This window comes from Heliangelus exortis, chromosome 8, assembly GCF_036169615.1.
Source record: "Heliangelus exortis chromosome 8, bHelExo1.hap1, whole genome shotgun sequence".
NCBI classification, from domain to species: domain Eukaryota; kingdom Metazoa; phylum Chordata; class Aves; order Apodiformes; family Trochilidae; genus Heliangelus; species Heliangelus exortis.
Window position 1 is genome coordinate 19449706 of NC_092429.1, and position 21808 is coordinate 19471513.

A 21808-nucleotide genomic window follows, 5' to 3' on the forward strand; every position below is an offset into this window, starting at 1 on the left:
GCTATGTGGAAGAACACATATAACAGTGATCACTCTTGCCACTTGAACAATTCTAATTCAAATTTTTAATTTTTTTTTTAAAAAAAAAAAAAAGCTGGTATTTTGAGTAAGATGTGACCAAGCTGAAGATTAAGTTTTTAATTATAAAGCCAGGGGAAAAAAAAATAAAGTACCTTTCAGAAGCCAACACATACACTTTACAAATCAAGGTTCAAATACATACAAATACATGTGGACATCACCAGATAGCAGTATGTGTCTTCCCAACCAGTGGCTTTTCCTTTTTTAATCAGTTTTGTTGTGAAACCAATCTATAAAATTTTTCACTTCTATCCATATAAAAAACAATGAATGTTGACCAACATATATTTTGTATATCAATAGCTTAAAATAACTTAACATTTTGCTCCCCAAATCCCAAACTAATCCTGGTTTTAAAAGGAGAACAGAGACAGTAAAATTAGATTTTACTATCAGACAGATCTTGAACTACAGATTAGGAACTAATCCCTCTCTAGTCCTATGTCTTGTCTACTAGTACAGTATTTCTCCACTTAAGCCTTATTTTCCTGCAGTCACCCTATCTGCAATTTACAGCCTCACAGTGGCCAACTATTGTTCATGCACAACAGCTATCTAAATGGAAACTCTCAAAGCAGACAGACATCCTCACTGACAATTCCATACACGGGAGCTCTTTTAACCAGTAACTGTATCTTGCTGTGACTTTTTAGAAAGTTAAGATGATTCAGGTAAAAAGATAAAGGTTAAGTTCACAAATAGTGAGATTCCACAATTGTATAGTGGAAGACTACCTCTGAATAGTAATTTAAAAAGGGAAAATACTGGTTTTGGATTGGGTTTCTGATTCTGGGTTTTTCTTCAATGCAAAAGGAATGCACTATGCAAACAGGGAAACAAGAGTTATGCCAAACTTATATCTGAAGAAGAAAATGACCTCCAAAAATTGTAGGTAACATTTACTATTTGTATGTATCACTGACACTTCAGTTTTTTTCTCAAGTTCTTGCTATTGTGTGAAATTTCCACAGCAACCCTTTGCATGAAGCCACTCTAACTTCTGGGATAAGCAATTTCTACTGTGGAAGCTGTGTTTTGAGCACTTCTGCAGTAAGAGTACAAGAAAACTACTGATAACACTAACTCGGAATTAACTGTTCATTTTAATTCATGTTAATTTGTTTAGAATGGTGTAAAAACTTAAAAAGAATTAGATGATTGATTGGTTTGCTTAATATTAAATGGTCAGATGAAAGACCAAAGAATAGTTCATTTTAACAAGTGCACATCTCAGTATCAAAAGTATATTGTATTCCTATGGCAAATAAGCCTGAAGAATAGCAATGGACTCTGGCTAATCAATAATTTTTACCCTCATTTAGTCAATTAGCAGATGTCCAGCTCATTAACTCCAGAATTTCTGGGTTCCAGCAACAATAACAACTTGTTAGGAAATAAAGTTTCTTATCTTTAATATGCATGTTTATTTCTTCATTCATTATGAATGAATAGCACTATTCTTGCTTCAGATCACCAAGACATTTATCTCTTACACAACTCTAAACATAAATCAAGCTGAAACCTTTCAAAACCTTTGTTAATCATTCTTTACTAAACACGTTTTGTGTATTTCCTGCTGATATGCTGAAATAGGCTGGTTTGAAATGTTGGCATCACAGTGACTTGCATTAACTTGAAGTCATGCTCCACAGAAAAATGTAGAACAGTTCAAAAGCACAAAGAAAACTTTTCAGTCTTTAGCCTTTCCTAGCCAATTATCATAATGCTGTGAAAGCAAAAGGCAAAAGAGAAATCTCCACTAAATAAAACCCATGCCTTTCAAGAGATACTAAGAAAAAACAGAACAATGAACAAAAGATTATCAGTAACTGTAAGCAGCAGTGTAGGAAGAAAGAAATGCACACATGAAAATAACAAATATTTGTCATATATTTAACCAAGTATCATAAGGCACTATTACTTTGACATCCAGAAATTATTAATTTTTACATGTTGTTTCTGGAATAAATGCTATGGGACTTACACTTATTTTGAACCCCAGTCTGAGAAATAAATAAGTGTAATAAATAAATAAATACCTTTGCAATGTACAGCGATAGCACCATCAGCATTTTCACAGATGTTCAGGAATCTCTGAACTATACTGTCACTGGGTGTGCTTCCATCTATGAAGAACAGGTCATAATGCTCAAAACCAGCATCAGTAAATCGTTTTGCCTCATAGATTTTTTTGTTTAGTCTTATGATTGATGTGACATTATGTTTCTTGAAATAGGGAAAATAGGCTTCAGGTGCATGAAGAGGATAACCTAAAAAAAAAAAATAATAAAGCAATAAACATTTAATGTAATAGATGAAATCCAAAGTCTTAGTAACCAAAATCATACCCCAAAACCCTTTTTAATTATAAACACAGTAATACTCAAAATGCTTTTTTTTTTAAAGTCAGAATAAACCTGTTAAGTGATATTAAAAAAATCCACCAAATCCTCATGAAGACTGATATAATTAAAAAAAGATCCATAGTCAAGTTGCAAAGCAAAGAATAACAAAGCATGTTAAGAGAAAACATTGTGTTTGTGAGGAAAACAGATGAGTGATCTATACTGTAGGCTAGAGAAACAGTCAAAAGGCTAAACTGTAGCATCAGAAATACCTTCGTTTCACTGTCAACTAAAAAGCTTCCGTGCCTTTATTCAGCTGAGACACAAAAGGATCCCTAGTTGAAGACTTCTCTGTTGACAAGGGTGTGAGGGAGTATGTGCACATGTACACATCTGTACAATGTGTGTATGTAAAATGTAGTTTATTCTTTCCTATTAACAATTATGCCTTATTAACAAAACACAGGAACAACACAATTACCACAAAAACTTGAAAAGTAGATACTCAGAAAACATGCTTACAGAAAGAAAGTGATATGGCACAAGGAGTAAGGTTAAATTCAGGAGTAATCTGACAGCAGTTTTAAATGACTAATTTTCCTTTTAGCTAGACCAGAGCTCTTCTTTCCTTCTCTTGGTCAAGTTTCTCTATTTTATTCCATTAGAATCATATAGCTTCTTCTCATTATCCCAAGAATCTTCAGTAGTAAAGGCAGACCTAGTTTAAAAGTCTTTCCTGGCCCTGTTGTAAAACTCTTAATACAATTTCATTTTCTGTATGCAACCAAATTTAATTTGCCATATTAATTGTATCAGGTGTTAGGTTCCAGGAGAACTGTAAGAGATCTGAATTTCTCAGGCACTTTGTCAGTGAATGAAAGACACAGACTGTTAAAAGAATCAGAATTCTTCTAGCTAAGAGTTCCGAAACCTTTGGAACCAGGTTCTGTGATCAGTTATAAAATGTTCACTGTATTATTATTTCTGAATATATAAATTAATCTTTAGATCCTTAGTACCTTCTGCTCATTTGAATGCTGAAAAAAAAAAAAAAAAAAAAAAAGATTAAACATGCTAAAAAAAAATAAATTACAGAATAGCATTGAAGTAGATATCATACCATTTTCAAGTTTGCTTTTTGGGTGTGGTCCACTAAATGCCAAAAATTTTCCTGGAATAATCCAGTTGAAGTCACCATTTTCTACTCGCTACAAAAATTCCAGGAGAGAAAGAAAAACACATTTTATTATCTGTACATACAGACTCTATTTTACTTTTTATTATGTTCTTGCTGTATTAAAACAAAACACTTCAAATATAATTAAGTTACCTATATGGGAGAAACTAACAATAAGTTTCCTCTCAGAAATGTTAATAAAATGAAATGCAAAAATTTTTGCAGAAGTTTTTTCCAATAAAAAAAGAAAGATCTTATACCAGAGGTATCTCTCCCTTGGAGGGTTCAGGTTTTTAAGACACCTATTTATAACACTGACAAACATCAACATTTTTGTATGTTTTAATCCAAGCATATGGAAAAATGCTTCCCCATACAGCACTGGCTAAAAAACACAACTCACAGAAAACAGATAAAAAACCAATTAGCATTCAAAACCAGTTATCCTTTCCCTGTAGAAACTGAAAACTACATATAGGTATAAGCTCTGATGAGCCAGTAATCATAGAAGCAAAGTATAAATAAATAATAATAAAAAATAAAGTAAATGAAAAAATAACACTTTCAAACATTAATATTTTGCATCTCTTGCTCACTTTTAAATGAAAGCTTCAAAAAGAATATGCAAGTTCTGTCACTGCCATAACTGGAAGTCTCTTAGGAAATACATAACTGAAGTTTAAAAATGCCTTGTTTTTGTAATTGAAGAATGGTCATTACTCATTTGACAATGTAGTTATTCTCAGCATGACTTTTAAGGACACAGCACTCAGTTCAACTGCATTATTAAGCTTGTGTTTTTAGCTCTCAGCAAATCAAAACATTCTAATGAGTGAAAGAATCTGGTAATGGATGTTACTGTAATCAATTCACCAACTGTTTGGTTAGCTAAGCCCATTAGGCTTGCTCCAAATGTCCTCACACAATGAAAACTCCTGTAAATTAACAAGGTTGCATAAGGACCAGTGAATCAATCTTACTGCCAAGTCCAGACTCCTCACCACCCTTCCCCCCTGCCCCCCCATTTGTATCACAGACTGCAATCTCAACATTGTAGTACCTCTACTCTCTTTAAGGAAGAAATACTGTTTAGTAAGTTGAAAGTATTTTTTTTTTAAAAAGAGAACTTGAGTATTTTTACATCTAGTCCAACAAAAGCAGAATTGATAACATGGTAAGGTGAAATAACTAACTGTGAAATAGAATTTCCTTTAGCCTGTTCCCTTTAAGTCATATGCAACTTTTCTCCAAGTAGCTACACATTTGAAGACATAACATCCCAAAATCTTGGAATATTTAAAGTTTCATAAATATAGTGCATGACATATCTAAACATACAAAGCTGACCACGATGCATAAAACAAAAGAAGACATTAAAAAAAATAGGCAAAAACATTAAAAATTATTCCAAGTTCTTGCTTCTTATACTCAGACACTGGACAGCATACTTCAAACATCATTCACTGATACATATTTTTCTCAAACAAAATAATGTTAAGCATTGAACAAGATAATGTGATAGCTTGAGTCAATTATTTAAATGCTCTTGTCTGACAGATCAACCACTATTATACACACAGAGCTATCCAGAATATTTATTTCTTAGAGCTGTACAAATGTTGGGAGAACAACGAATGACATCTGTTAGTTTTCTGGGACTTTACTAGGGAAGTATTTTGGATGTATTTTCATTACTGGAACCCCCACATAATGCATCCTTACTAAAAGAGCCCAAGATGTGCTTAATCTATGTGGCTATTAAAAAAATTGCATATATTTGGGACTAATAGTATCTAGGGAGCAGCCCAACAAGAGTTGAAGAAACAGTTTTTATGTGGGTCAGCTGAGAGACCTTGCATTGTACCCTGGAAAAGGTTGGGAAAGCATGAAAGAGGTCCCAGAAGCCAGAAAGGCTACAAGAAAAAGCAAACTTATTATGTGATTGCAAGAATATTCATTCTGTATGTTTTTTACATACAGCACACAGGTCTGGAGTTACATACCTTACATATGAACACCGGGTTTTACTTGAATTAAAATGTGTTTCTAGTATGCTTTAAATTGTGGGATACTGTAAATTTTAACTTATTTTAGGTAAAACAAACACGTTCAACTTATTAAATTTACAAACCTCGTAGTGTTCATATTCATCCACATCAAATGTCTGAAAGTCAAAAAATCCATGTTGCAAGGCCTAAAAGGCAACAAGGTGTCAGTTTATTCCAAAATATGATACATAATCTCATTTTTAACTATTGTTTTTGAAAATTAAAACTAAGTTACTAAATGTTCGTGCTTTGGTCTTAATGAAGCCTCTACTTAAGACAATATAACACTGTGCACAGATTAACAACACAGGCAACAAAAACCAACAATGTCACTAAAGCACATCAAGCTGATTATCTCCCCTTCAAAGACATTACAATAGGACATAAGGTTGTTGCATATCACTTAAATCATAAAATTGATTCTCCCTTCTGCAATATGTATACTTTTTTTTTCCTGTAGGCAGTTGACAAATTAAAAGGCAGTTCCCTTTTTGTCATTCACTCATTTAGTGATTTCTATCCTGAATGTATTTTCATGCAGTTGTATGCAACAAAATATAGCACATTCGGAGTCTGATGTGATCACCATATGCCAGGCAAAATGGCACGTACAGAATACTGTGTATAAACTGTGTATTATGATTTGTTTTTAATAAACATTCCACTGATATAATGAAGTGCAATGAGCAATGTCAGACAGTACTTCTTACAGGACTGAAAGATATCAAGCTTTTTATTTACTTGCTGTAGTATTAAAAATGCCAATTTTTGTATTAAAGATTTATGTATAATACCATATGAAAAATGATTCTAGAAGTAAGGACTTCACAGCCCAAAATTACTCTAAGGATAGGTGTAAGACAGTTGTGCAGCATATATTTGTACTGTGTCTACTGCATTCAGAGAAGTATAGCATTACACAACATTCTGGGATTAAAGTGTGATAAAAACACACCACAGATCCATAATTTAAAAAAACATCAGTCTGCCATCCTTTGCTACATATAGAACACCCTTCTTAGGGCAAAACAAAAATAGCTTTGTTATAGCCAACACGAGCTCAATGACCAGACTGGTCAAGAAGCCCAAGATACTGAGAGCTTTGTTGGAGCAGCTTATTTTGAAATTCAGCTTATTTTTATTTAGGCATGGCTGGCTGTACTCCAGAATTCATGGGCCTACTGAATTAGATATATATGATATACACGCACATAAACACTAAAGTTACCCACGTAGACAAAAGCTTTTACTTTAGATTATGGCATCCAGTTTCTGCTCAGTGTTTTTACCTCTCTAGGTGAACTGGAGAAAAACTCAATTTTCAGGGGAACAAAGGGGAAAAAATTAATTCTTAAATTCCTTTTGACACACTGTTGCAGATAAATTACAGTGACTGCACAACCCCTTCAGCAAGCTTCAGGATCTGTAGAATGCCACACAAATTAAAGTCTTGCTGTTAACTGACAGCTCCTTTACCACCCCCACAGAACTAAAAATGTTAAGCTTGATCTCTCTTTTTCCAGCTTTTAAGAAACACTTGTTTTGCCATACTTTTGAGAATTACAAATAGTCTATGAAGTGTCTGTACAGAACTGTTCTTCTGACCTGCTCCCTTCATCAAATCCACTGGGAAATGATTAATAAAATTTAATCTTTGCTTACAGTATGAAGTGCATACTGTATACAAGGTTGCAAATTAAGATGGAATGTAATAGTTTTGGAAAAAGCATTATTGGAGCTTAATATTCCCCTGGACCAGGGCTGTTAACAGTGAAACAACAAAACACTAGTCTGATAGATTAATTTTCATTATTTTTAAACAATTCTGAAAAGATTAATGTCAAACACTGAACCAGGTGTTTTGGGGGACAGTTGGTGCCAAGTACACCCAAACTGCTTAAATCACAGTATGTCTATGTGTCTGTCCTTCTTGACTTTAAGAACCTATGTTATTCCCTTTATCCAATGGTTATAAATGATCTTTTAGCAGATCAAGTGCACTATCTTGCACTGTTAAGAACTGCCACCAGGTAGCCTTGGGAATTTGCACATTCTGATTCATAAGGTGAAGATCAGAAAGCTGTGAAAGGCGGAAACAGCCAGGTAAAAATGTAGCATTCTGCCATTGTCACTACTCACAGCCCTCAGTAACTTAGGCTTCATGATAGTGTACTACTCATTCACACCTGTTTTGCTTTGAAAACAGATTTTCTAACATAGTCTAACAGTATTTTCCTTCACATTTTTAAAGTCAATTTAAATCTCTTTTGCAAAGGAAAAAAGTTTTTACCTTATTTACTCCCTGCAAACAGTCCAGGATTGTAAGATTGTACATGCAGTTCCCAAATGAAGCATCCCTATAGATTTAATAAAACTTTATTTAATATACACAGACTTAATTTAAGAACTTGGGCAAGGGCAGCACACAGAGGATATTCAAGATATTCAATCCCCACTACAAAATCTGAATTGAAGTTCGAAGAAGACATCTTTTTAGAAGCTTGTCAATGCTATAGCACTCTCCTACCAAAGATGCAGCTCAGAGTAAATGCAGTTAACATTGCAAATTATTTCAAGTGCACATTTTAGATCATCTTATACAAGCCCGTTACCAATATGTAAAACAAAACACCCCGCATCTTAGAAATATGTTTTAAAATTATCCAGATATAATTAAATTTTAAACTACTTGACCCCAGTTCTGCTGCTATGAAAATAACAAGTGCTCCTTAAAGGATGACAGGGTACCCCAAAGCAAAACAAAGTAGTAAGAGACACCAACAGAAAAATAAGTAACAGCACTAAAAATAACAGCAACAGATGTATTGTGGAAAAGGAGAAAGTCCTTTTCCGACTCTTCTTCAGACCATTTCACATTTTAACAAATTTCTACCTGGACAGACTATTTCCTAATCACTCACTAAAGAAAGCTTTTACACTTTTGCTCTAAGCTATCTTACCCAGAATACTAAGAGCTTAAATGTATGAGAATAGCAAAATTCAAGCTTTCTGCCAGATACATCTTTAATCGAGAAGTGATTAAAAATTTCAGTCTTTCCTTGAAAATTCTCCTTTCCTAGAAGTTTACTTGGTAGAAGTAGTATAATTTTAAAAATATTGATTTGCTCCTACAATGCCAAGCACTTTAAGAGCAAAATATTCTCAATCATTCCTTAAGAGCAGAATAAGTATAGCAGACTTAAGCAAGCAGTGCTCATAGAAAATGTATTTAAGAAAATTCAAAGCTACAGTTTTGGTAGTGTCATATTACATGCAGACTACTATAGAAACTATTAGAAAAAATACTCAGCCATGATGTATTACAAAGGGAACTCTGAAGTGTGAATAAACCTTCAATTTCCAAATCCAAAAAAGAAGTTTTTCAAAATGAAAAGCCATGAAGTATTTTCAGTACATTAGGCAGGCAGAACACACCAAAGCTGTAAAATATAAACTTTACAGGCAATACACTTTCAACAGGAGAAAGCTGGATAACAGATCATTCTAGTAAACATCAGTCTAGCAAACAAAAACATCCTTGGAGCAAAAAATCTTAAAAGCCCTAATGGGAAAAATATACACAGCAGAAAATCTTTCAACAGCTTTCTGAAGGAGCTGACATAAACAACAAAACCTAAACCAATATAAACCACAAAATTAAGTATTTAGAGAATAATTTAACCATTTACAGAAAAATTAAGAAGATATTTTTTTATCAGGCATGTTATTAGATATTACTTTGCTATAACATTAATAGAATTTTTATCTGTTTGTGTATAACTACTTCAACTGATGAGGCATCTGACACTGCAGTACAAAAAACAATATTGGGAAAAAAGCCACATAATCTCTAATCCATTAATAAGAAGTGCTATGACAGCAAGAGAGAGAAGGCAGAGAGGAGAGGGAGGGAGGGAGGGAGGGAAGGAGGACACTGAACCTGACCTAGATGTACAATTCCAAGCATCCAACATTCCTAGCTGCAGTTCCCACAGACCACTATTGGCAGTGGAGTACACACAGATGCTGGCAGATAACATTTACTGCCTGCCTCATCCCTGCCTTCTGTTACTGTTCACCTACCCATTAAAGCACGTGTACTCTGCCTGGAGAAAACAGCTCTGCTGGCACTGCCATCCACACACAGTGACTGAAAGCTGGGAAATTGCACATAGGCAAAGCTTTGGAATGAACGCATAAAAAGCAATTAAAAAACTTGCTCCCAAATTCCTAAAAACTCTAAGAACAGCAGGTTTTTTGTCATTTTTGGGTTTTTTTTGTTTTTAATAAAGAAATGCAACACACTGAGTTAACATCTGAAAAACTCAAATACTTGCTACTTATCTTTTATGTATTGAAACCATAGACAAACACTAGATATGAATGACAGTACAGCGTGGGAGTGAAATAACACCTGGGAGAGGTGGTTTAATATTACCTGATACTTCAAAGGAAAGCAAATTTGATGAACCATGGAAAATACTGATTGTATTATATCAGACCTTGCCATAATCTCTCTCCCTCTGCCCCTCAAATATCTTCTGGTAAGAAAGCACAAGCAAATCATAGAAGCTCCTTCATTCGTAATTTGGAAACCTAGAAAATGGAACAATGTACTTTTTTTTTTCCCTTCAAGCCCCAACTATTTTTATTTTAACATTCCCAGTCCTTTACAGAATAAACCTAGGGGGAATAAAAAACAAACGAAATTTTTTTATCCCCGTAGTTTCCAAAAGTACAATTGCCTGACTATAATCAATTTCAGATGCAAACCCCTTTCTGAAATATTGCTATTTTATGCTCCAGAATTGTAAGCTAAGCTATCTAGATATTAAATTTCAGGTGTAAGAACAAATTCCTCCTATTTAAAGTTATTCTTCTTCTTTGACAACTAGTGCATGTGAATATTTTTAAAAGATTAGTAATTTTTAAATTACTGGGAATATTTATGCATATACAAAAACATTCGGGTGTTTTTACTGGTGGAAACCAAGCTATTTCAAATATAATACTTTCTGAATTGAACAAAAAGAGTAATAGAACAGAACACAAAGACATCTGCACAGTTTTACAGTGTAGGTGCTCTGATTTCTGTTGCTGATCATATTTCATTACAGTATTCTTTGTCTTTTGTAGCCAAATGCAATGAGCATTTTGAAATGTTGCTTTGTTTTTTTTTTTTTCCTCTTTAACTTAAAGTCAATACAGAGTAGTTTGAGGCAAAAATCTGAAAGTTTCAAAATAGGAAACTGGTATTTATGATTATTCTTAATGGAAGACAAGATACAGTACAAGATCTTGAAGAGACTAGAGTGTCATCAAATGGCAGTGAATCAGCCAAAAATAAGATTAAAGTATCTCACAGAGAGCAGTGTCTTGCCTTCTCACTTTGTCTTTAGTTTTTATAGTATAAAAAGGGAACAAAAAAATTTCAATGTATTTTATAAGCAGTATTCTGACTTCTTTTCACCCCTGAACAATATTTGCTGAAGCTGTCTTTAAATGCAATACCAGCTGAAAAATCTAAGCTGATTAAGGCTTTTGAGGTCACAGAGCTAGATGAAAGTAGATCAGTTTCACAGTGATCGCTTCCTGTAAAAATACCTCAGTATTCCATAAAGGATCTGACAATCCCACAGCTTCCTCTTATTGAAAGTTGTCTATTTAAAAAAAAAAAAGAGACAATTCAGCTAACAAATTAACAACCTTGTTAACTAGCTTAGCTGTAACACTCAGCTGATCAGTGCTCACTGATAAACTCTTAAACTTGAAACTATTCAAATGGAGATGACCTATATATACTACAATATTTATGTAATATCTAAGCTTCAGGCTCCAAGAATAAATTCAAGTCAAGAAGTATTGAATACTAATTAATACCTCAGGATTTCTTTCCTAGACCTTAGAAGGGAAGAGGTAAGAAATTTGGTTTATGTTTTCCATTGTACAGAAGAGTCATTTCAGTTCTTTGAGACACTAAAGATGTGGAAGGAGTGCAAACTTTCTCAGCACCAGCTTGTTTCTTCACAGTACAGGTTGATGTCAAGCAGATAAACAACCAAAAGCAGTGCTACTGCTCCCAGAACAGGTTGATTTGCTTGACCCTCCATATCATGCTGTATTTTGCACAAGAGATCCCTCAAATGCCTTAGAATGGACAGGAGAGAAAATCTCAAAGGCCTTGGAAAATCAGGGAAGGAGGAATAATTAATTTCTTCCCCATTGCTAATCTACATTGTCCAACTGCAGGTCCTCATCAGAACTACTTACCCTTCTCTCAGCCACAGTAATTAAGCTCCTATGTATCTTTATCTTCTTCCTATGAATACAAGTCCCAAATATCCCCTCCCTAACTTTCAGATGCCTGATTTCTTACCTAGTCTCCTATCTTGTCAGAATCCTTCAGTTTATTTCCTCACTCCTCTTAGTCTCACCTCCTGCACAACTAGATCACACAGCTTCCTTCCCAGCAGGACAAACTGTACAGCAGTAACAGAATCTGCTTAGGTGCTAATCCAGGGACAAGACCAGACACAGTCCAAAGCCGGTCCAAAAGAAACTTAGATGCTTTCCAGCCCCTCATCATGTAAAAAAAAAATGTTCAAGAAATGAAGATGTTTAATTCTTCTAGCAAAAGCTCTCAACACTAATTCCTTGCAGATACACCAAGGCTCAGCTCAATATTACTTTTCTCCCACCCTCAAAACAGTCAAAGCCTTACATTAAAAAACAAAACCACAAAACAAACCCAAAACCGTGCCAAAACCCAATCACATCACAGAAAACCCACCAAAAAAACCCCACAGCCTCCCAAAAAAGCTTTCACTTTAGCCAATCATTCGTATCCCAGCAATCCTGGGCTTGAAACACAGAGACAGAGGAGCTATGTTTCAGAAGGATGCCTATAAATTTATTGCTCTCTTCTCCTGAATGTGACAAACAGAATGAAGTGATTATACTTTTATAATAACTTCTGACAACACAGACTGCAAAAAATGGAGTTGTTCTTTTGCTAGACATTGTCGTCTTCATTATTTCCCTAAGTATTCTTTCCTCTGGGAAATATGAAATGCTCTTTGTATGAGCATTCTTGAACTATCTTGAGAAAATCTTAATGTTTCTTGTATTTTTGACTCCTCTGCTGAACCCAGCATAGCTAATTATTGTGTTTTGGATGAGAATTTTATTAACTCAAAGTCACAAGGATTTGCTCTGAATAATTATTTGATGCTTAAAAGGAAATTGTTTCATGTCATTAGATCTGTTACTGTGGTTCTTACCAGCCTCACAAGAAATCATAAAGGAATTTACTTCCACAACTCCAAACCAGTCAAGCAGAAATAGCATTTTTTATTATTATTACCACAGTCATAATTATTATAGGAAACTGGTTGAAAGGTAAATGTCTCTAGCCTTTGATCTGAGCAAATAGGGTCACATGAGACTGTTCTGCAAACACACTATTTTTCCCAAGTTTTCTGTCTTATAGTTTTAAGGCCTGACAATAAAGATTCTTTGCTCGGTCAGAACCTGTTTTTTCTGCCTTAATTTTTATTTTCATGAGACAAAGGAACCTAAAGACATAGCAATTTACTGTAATTCCAAACAGCAAGTTTTTTTTTTAAATTGGTGAACAAGATACAGCTATTCTTGGGTAACACAACCCTCCACTACTAGGAGAGTTTTGCTTTTTATGCAAGTTTTATCTGGCTCCTCTACAAACTATGAGAGACAATCTGATCTTTCTTTGGTAAGTGGCTGCAGGATCAGATGAATTTGATATAGACAAGGTAGGTCTACATTTACAAATGCATTGCCTGACAGTGAGCACTACTTGTAAAACACTGACTCCCCTAAAAAAAAGAGGACACTGACCTTCCTGACAGTTTCATTTTCTGTTTGCGTAAGAGTAGTGTCAGGTACTTTCTTAAAGTCAAGGGGCATTTCATGTTCCACGCCATGGAAAAAAATATGAAAGTATCTTTATTGAATAGGCATGATAGCAAAATTTCCTCAGATTCAACCCTCAGTATGACCTTAATAGAGTGAATAAAGACAGCTTGATGTAAATTATCTATGATTCATTGAATACAGCAAGGCAAAGCAATTTAGTAAATGGAACAGCAGTACTTGTTCTGTAAATCAGAGAACATGTAACAGCATAAATCCCCTTTCATTCATTTAAGTCTAGCTAGTTAAGTATTAGGTAACTTAAAAGATTGGAATGACTTACAAATGGTGAAATATCATAGAGAAAAGTTTTAATTCCTAAACCATAAACTTGTTAAGAACTATTTTCTAAACCTGACAGTGTGAAGGACCGGGAGGGTTATTTAAAACTTAAATAAATTGAAAAGGCTTTATTATTCCAACAAGAGCAACTAGTTCCACTGGAAGTAAAAAATATTTTTCTGGAGATGTCATTTGATAAACTATCTGTATCAGACATTAAACCCCCCTCTGGGAAGGCAATCTGAAAAATGCATATCTTCCAAATTCTAAAACACAAGTTAGGTCCATGTCTCATATTCACATACCGAAATGGAAGATACGGTGGATTAGATCCAGACAGAAGTGTTCTGTAAGCTTCTTCTGGTGTTTTCTTCAAGTATATTACCTAAAGAGGTGGAGGAAGAGGAAAAAAAATAAGTCCTGAGGCTGAGAAGTTATTAACCACACATACACTTCCCCAAGCCCAATAAATCCTAAGTAATATATACTACAGTCATTATGATAACTCCTGTGATGTTTATAGGCCAGAAAACACATTACCTACACAAGGGTTCTGAAATCAACAGAAACTGGAATGGTTTTTTTGTGTCATTTCTCCTTTAATTTTTTTTTTTTTTTTTTTTTTAAATCACATATTTCTTCAACTGAGACACTTTAAGACAGACTCAACAGGACGAAAAAGATGGCATCTATGTTAGGAGCTCTTTGTCCAGCTTCACATGAGTCAAAGTGTTATCACAGCAGCTGATAAAGGAAACATTTCTCCACCACAGCCCAATGGACTATTTTCCAACACAAATATTTTTTAATTCCTAATTGTCAATATCAAACTACTAATTAACAAGAATATCCAATTCAACAAACTGAACCTGTTACTACGAGATCAAGATCTAGTTAATGCAACACCTTAAGCCAAAGCTCATTCTGCTGTCACTGAACACTATCAGCTCATCTTACTTAAGAAATTAGAATATAACCACATCTTGTTAGATTTCAACTCCTATTTGTACAGTAAAGCTGATCCTAAAATAAATTTAACTTTGAATATGTGTTAAGCAGGAGCGCTATCTACAAAAAAATATTTCATTCACTTTGAAGTGGCATATTTCACGTGCACAAACATGTTTTGTAAGCAAAGCCACACAACTTTCCTTGGCATTTGCCTGCAACTCACCACCTACATGGCTATTTTTTAGCTCTATGCACATTTAATTGTTGAATATCAAGTATCCCAATAATAATTTTCTTAAAAACAATGTTCTTAAACAAGACGTAGGCTAGTTCCTAAAAGTTTTATTCAGTTTTTGATGCTGAACACATTTAAAATTTCCTCTCTTACAAGACCTGTTTTACAAAGGGTGATGTTCTTCTCCTTTGCCCCACTGTCACTATTCCACCTCATAACCTGTGGCAATATGACATGTTAAAAACCAGATTCAGCAAGTATTGAAAATTTCCAACTATTTTTTGTCTCTGACATTTCCATTCTTACATTATTTCCTGAATAATGATGTGGTTGAAACATAAAGCTCTGCACAGATGGGACACTACTGGCACTATACACTGTGAAGAAAATTCATACCATATATCCTAAAAAGTTTATAGAACAAAAAGGGAATTTTGAAAGTTCACCTTACCACTTATCCACAATATTTCAAACACAATTTGGATTCATCTTGCTCCCACCCACATGTGCCACTTTCAGATTAGAAGTATATGGAACAGATCTACTCTAGAGCTGCTAATGTATCACGAGAACTCTGTGAAGCCAATCTAATGCAATCTGAAGAAAGGTGTTGCTTGAAACAGCAAAGAGGCTGAACATGCTGCAGTAAATGAAAAGCCTTTGTATTTGCTGACCTTCCGAAGAAGGAATTGCAGATTTAAGCAGTAGTGTGATATGCTTAGATTAAAAGAGAACAAAGTCTTAAAACATCAGGTAGGCTGAGAAGTCTTATTTATATTTTTAAATTAGGGAAAAACACTCCTGCAAGCAACTGAATCAGCATGCTCTACTAGTTTGTTATTACCCAGTCATTTGCTATGACAAAATTACAAACTTAAGAATTCAACAGCTTTTCTCCCTACTGGCATTAGAGAAGTCTAACAAAAGCTGTTACTACTAAAAGAGAAACTCAAAGTAATTATGAGAAAGAAATATGACCAGCCCACCTACTGTCTACAAGTAAAAGGAAAAAGAGCTTACTGGATCTCTTCAGAGTTTGTCACAGTTTGAAAGCATTATGTTTCACCACGACTGCTCAAAAGACAGATTTTGGTCAACTAATCAAGTTTTGATCTTGTAAGAATTGCAAGAGGTAACTATTTGTCTTCTACAAGGGTAGAATTGAAGCTCTAGGCTTACCAGGCAAAGCAAGTGCCATATGTGTATGTTCTCCCTTTACCCTGCCCCATGCCTCAAGAAATACAAGAGCAGTCCCTAGTACAAAGACAAGTATTTCTCCTGCTCATCTACCCCAAGGAATTCAAACCTTACTAGAAGTACAAAACCAGGTAGGGGTTACTGGTTTTCAACCAGCAAAGAAACATAAAAAGTACCTTAAGAATATGGGAAGAGGGATGCAGCCCTCAGTTCATACATATGTTATGAGACAGGAAAAAATGTACTCTCCTTAACGATGTCTCCAAGAATGTATTATTAGATGACAAGAGAGGAATTCATGTAATCACTTCAATGTAATTCTGTCAAACCTACTCACTGTCACCCCTCTTCACCTTGGAAACAACTAGGGACAAATTGAGTCAAACCAGGCTATTTTGCTTTTGGTGTGCATGGAAGTACTTGCAGTACTATTTTAAGTCAAATTTTCATTTATTTTTTAAAAAATTAACTATTGTAGAAGATTACATAAAAAGTCTAACAACTAAATTAAGTTTTCAAACAGATGAAAAGCAAAGCAATACTAGCTTCAAAATATTCTCTCTGGCACCTGGTGAGACTTTGCAGAACCTGGTAGTACCATGTTTCTGACATCACTGAACAGTCTGCATTATAGTCTTGGCCATCTTGGAGGAATTGTGAAATTCCCTATAAGATCAGAGAAGTCTGCATGTTCTTTTGACACTACAATTTATTTATTTATTCTTAATCTGAATTTTATGACAGAAGTAATCTGTCATTTGCAGAATTCTAAAGAGCAAGAACAACTTAGCAATTGGTCTTGAATAGCCCAAATGTACTGAAAGTATACTGTAAAACTGAAATTTAGGAAATGCCTATTCTTGAGATACAATTTACAAACAGGAAAGCTGCTGTCAATAGTTTTAAGACCAAACTTTTGCTTAAACTTGAGTCTCTTATTAAAATATTTTAATAGCTATAGGGTATCCCAGTTCAACATGTCTAAGAAACTGTTCAATGGAACAATCTAAATTGCATATCACTTCTGGAAAACCATTCCAAGAACCTGATCCATTGTTTTCCACGTTTCATTTTACACCTAATGTTTTAACAGCAGGACTTCTCAAGTCTTCTCAATTAACTTTCATACATTGGTAGTGTTCATAGCTATAAGACTGCTTTCAAAATTTTGTAAAGTAGAATAAAAGACATAAAATCTAGAAGACCACAAATCGAAGAGTATATTTCTGCCACAATGTGGATATTCAAATTGAAATAGAACAAATTGTCAGTTACACACAGCTCTTTTATTGAAGAATACAATTAGATTCCTCCAGGTCAGGTTACCTAGCATGTAACTCAAGAATATACCTCCACTGCATCTGACTGAACACAGCATTACAGGTAAAGCACCCCAAAAATACAAATACTATTCCTTGAGTGCGTAATAAATACATCTGGATTATAAAAGCTAAGCCTCTGCAGTTGAAACAACAGAACAGATGATTTTTAGAATAAATATTCCTTTTATGAATTCCTTGGCATTACAGAAGGTGAATTAACTACTCTAACAGTTGAAAGTTTAGGAATACACAGCTATAGAAATAATTCTGAGATGACATACTGATTTAATATACTGGATACCTTTGTGCAAACTGTTTTCCAATGTTACACTAAATTGAGATGAACTGGAAAGTTACTACAAGGTGTTTTCAACAAGAGAATCAATACTTTTTTGTACTGGTAACACTGTTAGTAAATAAATATTCTTGTTACCATAGTATGTTCAATAATCAGAAGATACTTAAAACATCTACTACTCTGACAGGGGTATAACAGCATCAAATGCAGATGTAGATCATAGGTATGTGCTTGCAATTAAGAGCAAGAAGCATCTTAAAACGGGCTAGGCAAGGGTTAAGTGGGCATGCAGTCACAGCCCACCAATTTACCTTATTGTTCACATAAGCTACCTACTCTTTCTGTGAGGTGTCACTGGGTATCTACTACAGAGCACATGTGCAATCACACCATGGTACACCTACCATGCACTCCCCTGCTTCACTTTCTTTAGAGGGATTTCATATGCCCTCCCCACTCAGTGCATGCCCTTACCCCTCATTTTAGCTGTTGAGCAGTTCCTTTATTTAAAGGACTACCAAATATACCAGACTGTTCACATGTTCACAAGTCTTAAATACTGTAAATATGGTATAGTCTTACTCAGCTGATCAGTCCTCTGGTTTGCACTTTACATACCTCCTTACCTTTCTGTTCCTACCACATAGCTCTGCAAGAACCTCCCTTCATGGACAGCAGCACTGTCTCTCCCTGGGTCGAGCTAACCTTGATAATGTCCTTTTAACCCCTTATCCACAGAGAACAGCCACTTAATTGAGATAGTCATATAACAAGGACTGGACAAGAGGAATTAAAAGGTAATCTCATCTCCTCGAAAATGCCAGTGCCTACCCTTTCTAAGGCTTGTAAGATGTATTGGAAGGTGAAGGCAGGATCAGACAAGGGCAATCCAGAGAAGGTCATTAGATGCTGTAATCTATGTACCTGCTAAATAAGTATTCTCCAGCTACAGGCTTAATTAGAACAGTTTTAAAACACAGAGCGAATCTTTCTAAATACATAACTGGAGATACAATGATGCAAACAGATACCAAAAAGTAGCCTGAATGGAATGGCTGAAGTCTCTTTACAAACTAGGGTGGGAGTCAGTATAGTGAAGATGCTGCAATTCAGACAGATTTTGGATCTGAAGTGGAAGCACAGTTTATAAAGAGATGCTATCAAATTTCAAGGATCCTTAAACAGAATATAAAATACAGAATTGGATATTAATTCAAATATTACTAAAAATAGCCTTGTACAGTCAAAACAACTTAGAACATTCTAATTCATTCTTTCTATTCCTTTTGCAGAGCTGTTCCATTGGGTCTACTCCAATGGGTTAAAGAATCTAACCCAAAGATTCTTAAAATTTTAGAACTCTTTTTTTTTCCATCTTTACATTTAATTAGTTTTTTTTTCAAAAGTATTTACTTACTATCTGTGTACTTGCAGTAAAACATTTTGTCTACTAAAGAGAATCTGCATATGAAATTCTTTCAATACTATAATTTGCATTTATTGAACTTTGTATTCAGTATAACCTTAGGTCTGAAAGAAATATACCAGCTTTTACATGCTATAAAGCCTGACTTAGCAGAGACTTCCAGACCTCAGCTGATCATGTGGATGTCTGCTCAGGACCAGCAGCTTGTCAGTTTCAATACTTTATCAGCTTAACACGTTATCACAAAGACTCCAAGATTTCTAGAAGTCTGCTCCAATTCTGGACAGTAAAGCCGGAGGGTTAAGTTGAAGTTTGAGCTACACTGCTATGAAGACACAAAAGTGGCTATGCAACTGTCAGCTCAAGACTATCAAAATTTAGGTGATAAATAAGGCTTGTGTAACTAAGAAGGCCCTGTGCACTGCATATTGACTGTAATATTAGAAGGTTGAAGGGCCTCAATTTTTCCATTATTCTGGGTAGGCTACAAAAATTAAGTGAATCCACCCAATAATCACTATGTATCTAGTCTAGTAACTTTAGGAAAGGCTGTGAGAAAAAGCTTTTTCCTCCCCAGTATAAATCTCACTACTGTCATAAGCAGACAGCCAAATTTAGAGGTAAGTTTGTGGTTTGCATTTCTGACATTCAAGAAAATGGTATCTTACAGGAAATGTTCACATGGTCTGCCAAAGCTACTCCGTCTGTAGTGAAGCAAATAGAGTCAAGTGCCAAAGACAGGGCTTCCCTAAAACTCATACAACATAATTTTCAAAGACAGCTTAGAAAAGAATGAAATTACAATCTGCCTCCATCCATAAGAACCATCTTGAGATGCTATTTTACCCGCAGCAGATGTCTCTTAAGGAAGGTGAGAAGTATTCAGGTGATAAACAATACTTACAGCATATGCACCTATTAAAAAGGCTGCATTTGCTCTTTTCCTCTGGTCAAAACTGGTATAATACACTATCTTCTTTCTTGATAGACTGAAATACTGTTAAAAAAAACACAACAGACAGCATATATTTACTAAAAGAAAAATGCACTTTAAACCCCCCAACTTTTAGAACCTACTTTTCCAAAACAAAAGAATTATTCAGAAAAAATACTTACAGAGATTCTTAAAGAAGAAAAAAATTACCAATATCATGAACAATTTTCTTATGCAATAAAGTGCAGGGAAACAGCCCCTGTGTCAGGGCAGATCTGTAGATCTTAGTTTGCTGTGTGAAAATATCCCACAAAATGCATTTGAACCAAAATGTTCAATATAAAATACTGGAAATTTTTTTCCAAGCTTAAATATTTGAACAATAGCTTCTGAACACTGATTAAATCATATTCAGATTAAAACATCCTCCTATGTTAAAGCTCTTTTAAGCATGTAGCTCTGTAAAGAAGGCAAGAGAAAATTGGAAGCAATCAATCTTTCATGGTCAGTATCCTGGCAGGACCCTCTCTCCATTTATCTGCCTTTGACTCTGATCCACACATTCCTGAATCCAGCTCCCATCTGTCCAGCAGTCTCAGCAGTCTTGTCTGGGACTTTCCCAGCATGGGCCCTGGGCATTTCAGGGGGCAGGGAGGAGTGCAATACTGGGTTTGTATGTATTTGTACATATTTCATTTTTTTAAAAATCATTGTTTCATTAAAGCTGTGTAGTTTAGTTTCCAACCTGTAAATCCCTCTCCCTTATTCTTTTTCCTTTACCTTTTTTGGGAAAGAAGAGGAATTTATAGAGAGTATCTGTCATCTGTTTACTTGCTGGGCCAGAGTTAAAATAATCTTCCATCTATACTACCTAAAAATGGGCTGACAGACATTTTTAGAAAATTTCAACAGCGGGAATTTACAGGAAAAAATAAATGATTGCACAAGTAAAAAGCCTGAAAAAAGGCTAGGTAGAGAGACAGAACTAGTAACACTTGCATATTTTTTTTTCTTTAGGAAGAGAAGAAACCTTTATCAGAATCCTGTGGGCAAAACTCCCATTGAAAACAAGACCAACAAGGACCAGAAAAGAAACTGCAGCAAAACTATTTAAAGCCAAAACTGTCGCTTAAAAATTGCAAATTGGACAGTTTGTTGCATTATTATTTTTTTTAGCTTCCTGGATTGCTACACTTCCACTATATTCTGCAACACTATCACTCATGTTTTTCTTGGCACAGGTTTGCACAGTAGTACTACAGTTTTTAGAAGTCATCAGACATACTGGATTCTGATTCTTAATATTTGAAGCACATTTCTATTTTTAGAAGTTGCACATTTTATTAACTGCCTTCATATCAGTGCTGCTGTTTTTTAACTCCAATATGACTATTTTCATTTACTTTGTGTTCCTGGCTCTTGGCACTGATGACACTTGGAGGTAAGATAACTGCTGCAGTCATGTTTTATTTATTTAAGTAGTGCCAACTGTATTTCACTTCCACAAATCTGTAAATGCCAACTCTCATCTTAAACCTGGATGCAAAATTTATGATAGCTTT

General features: G+C 34.8%; 1 protein-coding gene across 6 annotated transcripts in view; it reads right to left on the bottom strand.

Annotated features, from left to right (window-relative positions):
- CDC14A (cell division cycle 14A) overlaps positions 1-21808 on the bottom strand; it is a 58217-nt gene that overhangs the window by 18770 nt on the left and 17639 nt on the right. For all 6 annotated transcript variants that reach the window (XM_071750938.1, XM_071750939.1, XM_071750940.1 and 3 more), the window contains exons 4-9: positions 20217-20309; positions 14189-14268; positions 7942-8008; positions 5735-5797; positions 3547-3634; positions 2121-2351 (exon numbers count right to left, since the gene is read on the bottom strand). In XM_071750938.1, coding sequence (XP_071607039.1) covers positions 2121-2351; positions 3547-3634; positions 5735-5797; positions 7942-8008; positions 14189-14268; positions 20217-20309 — 622 coding nt within the window. The remainder of the gene's footprint in view (positions 1-2120; positions 2352-3546; positions 3635-5734; positions 5798-7941; positions 8009-14188; positions 14269-20216; positions 20310-21808) is intronic.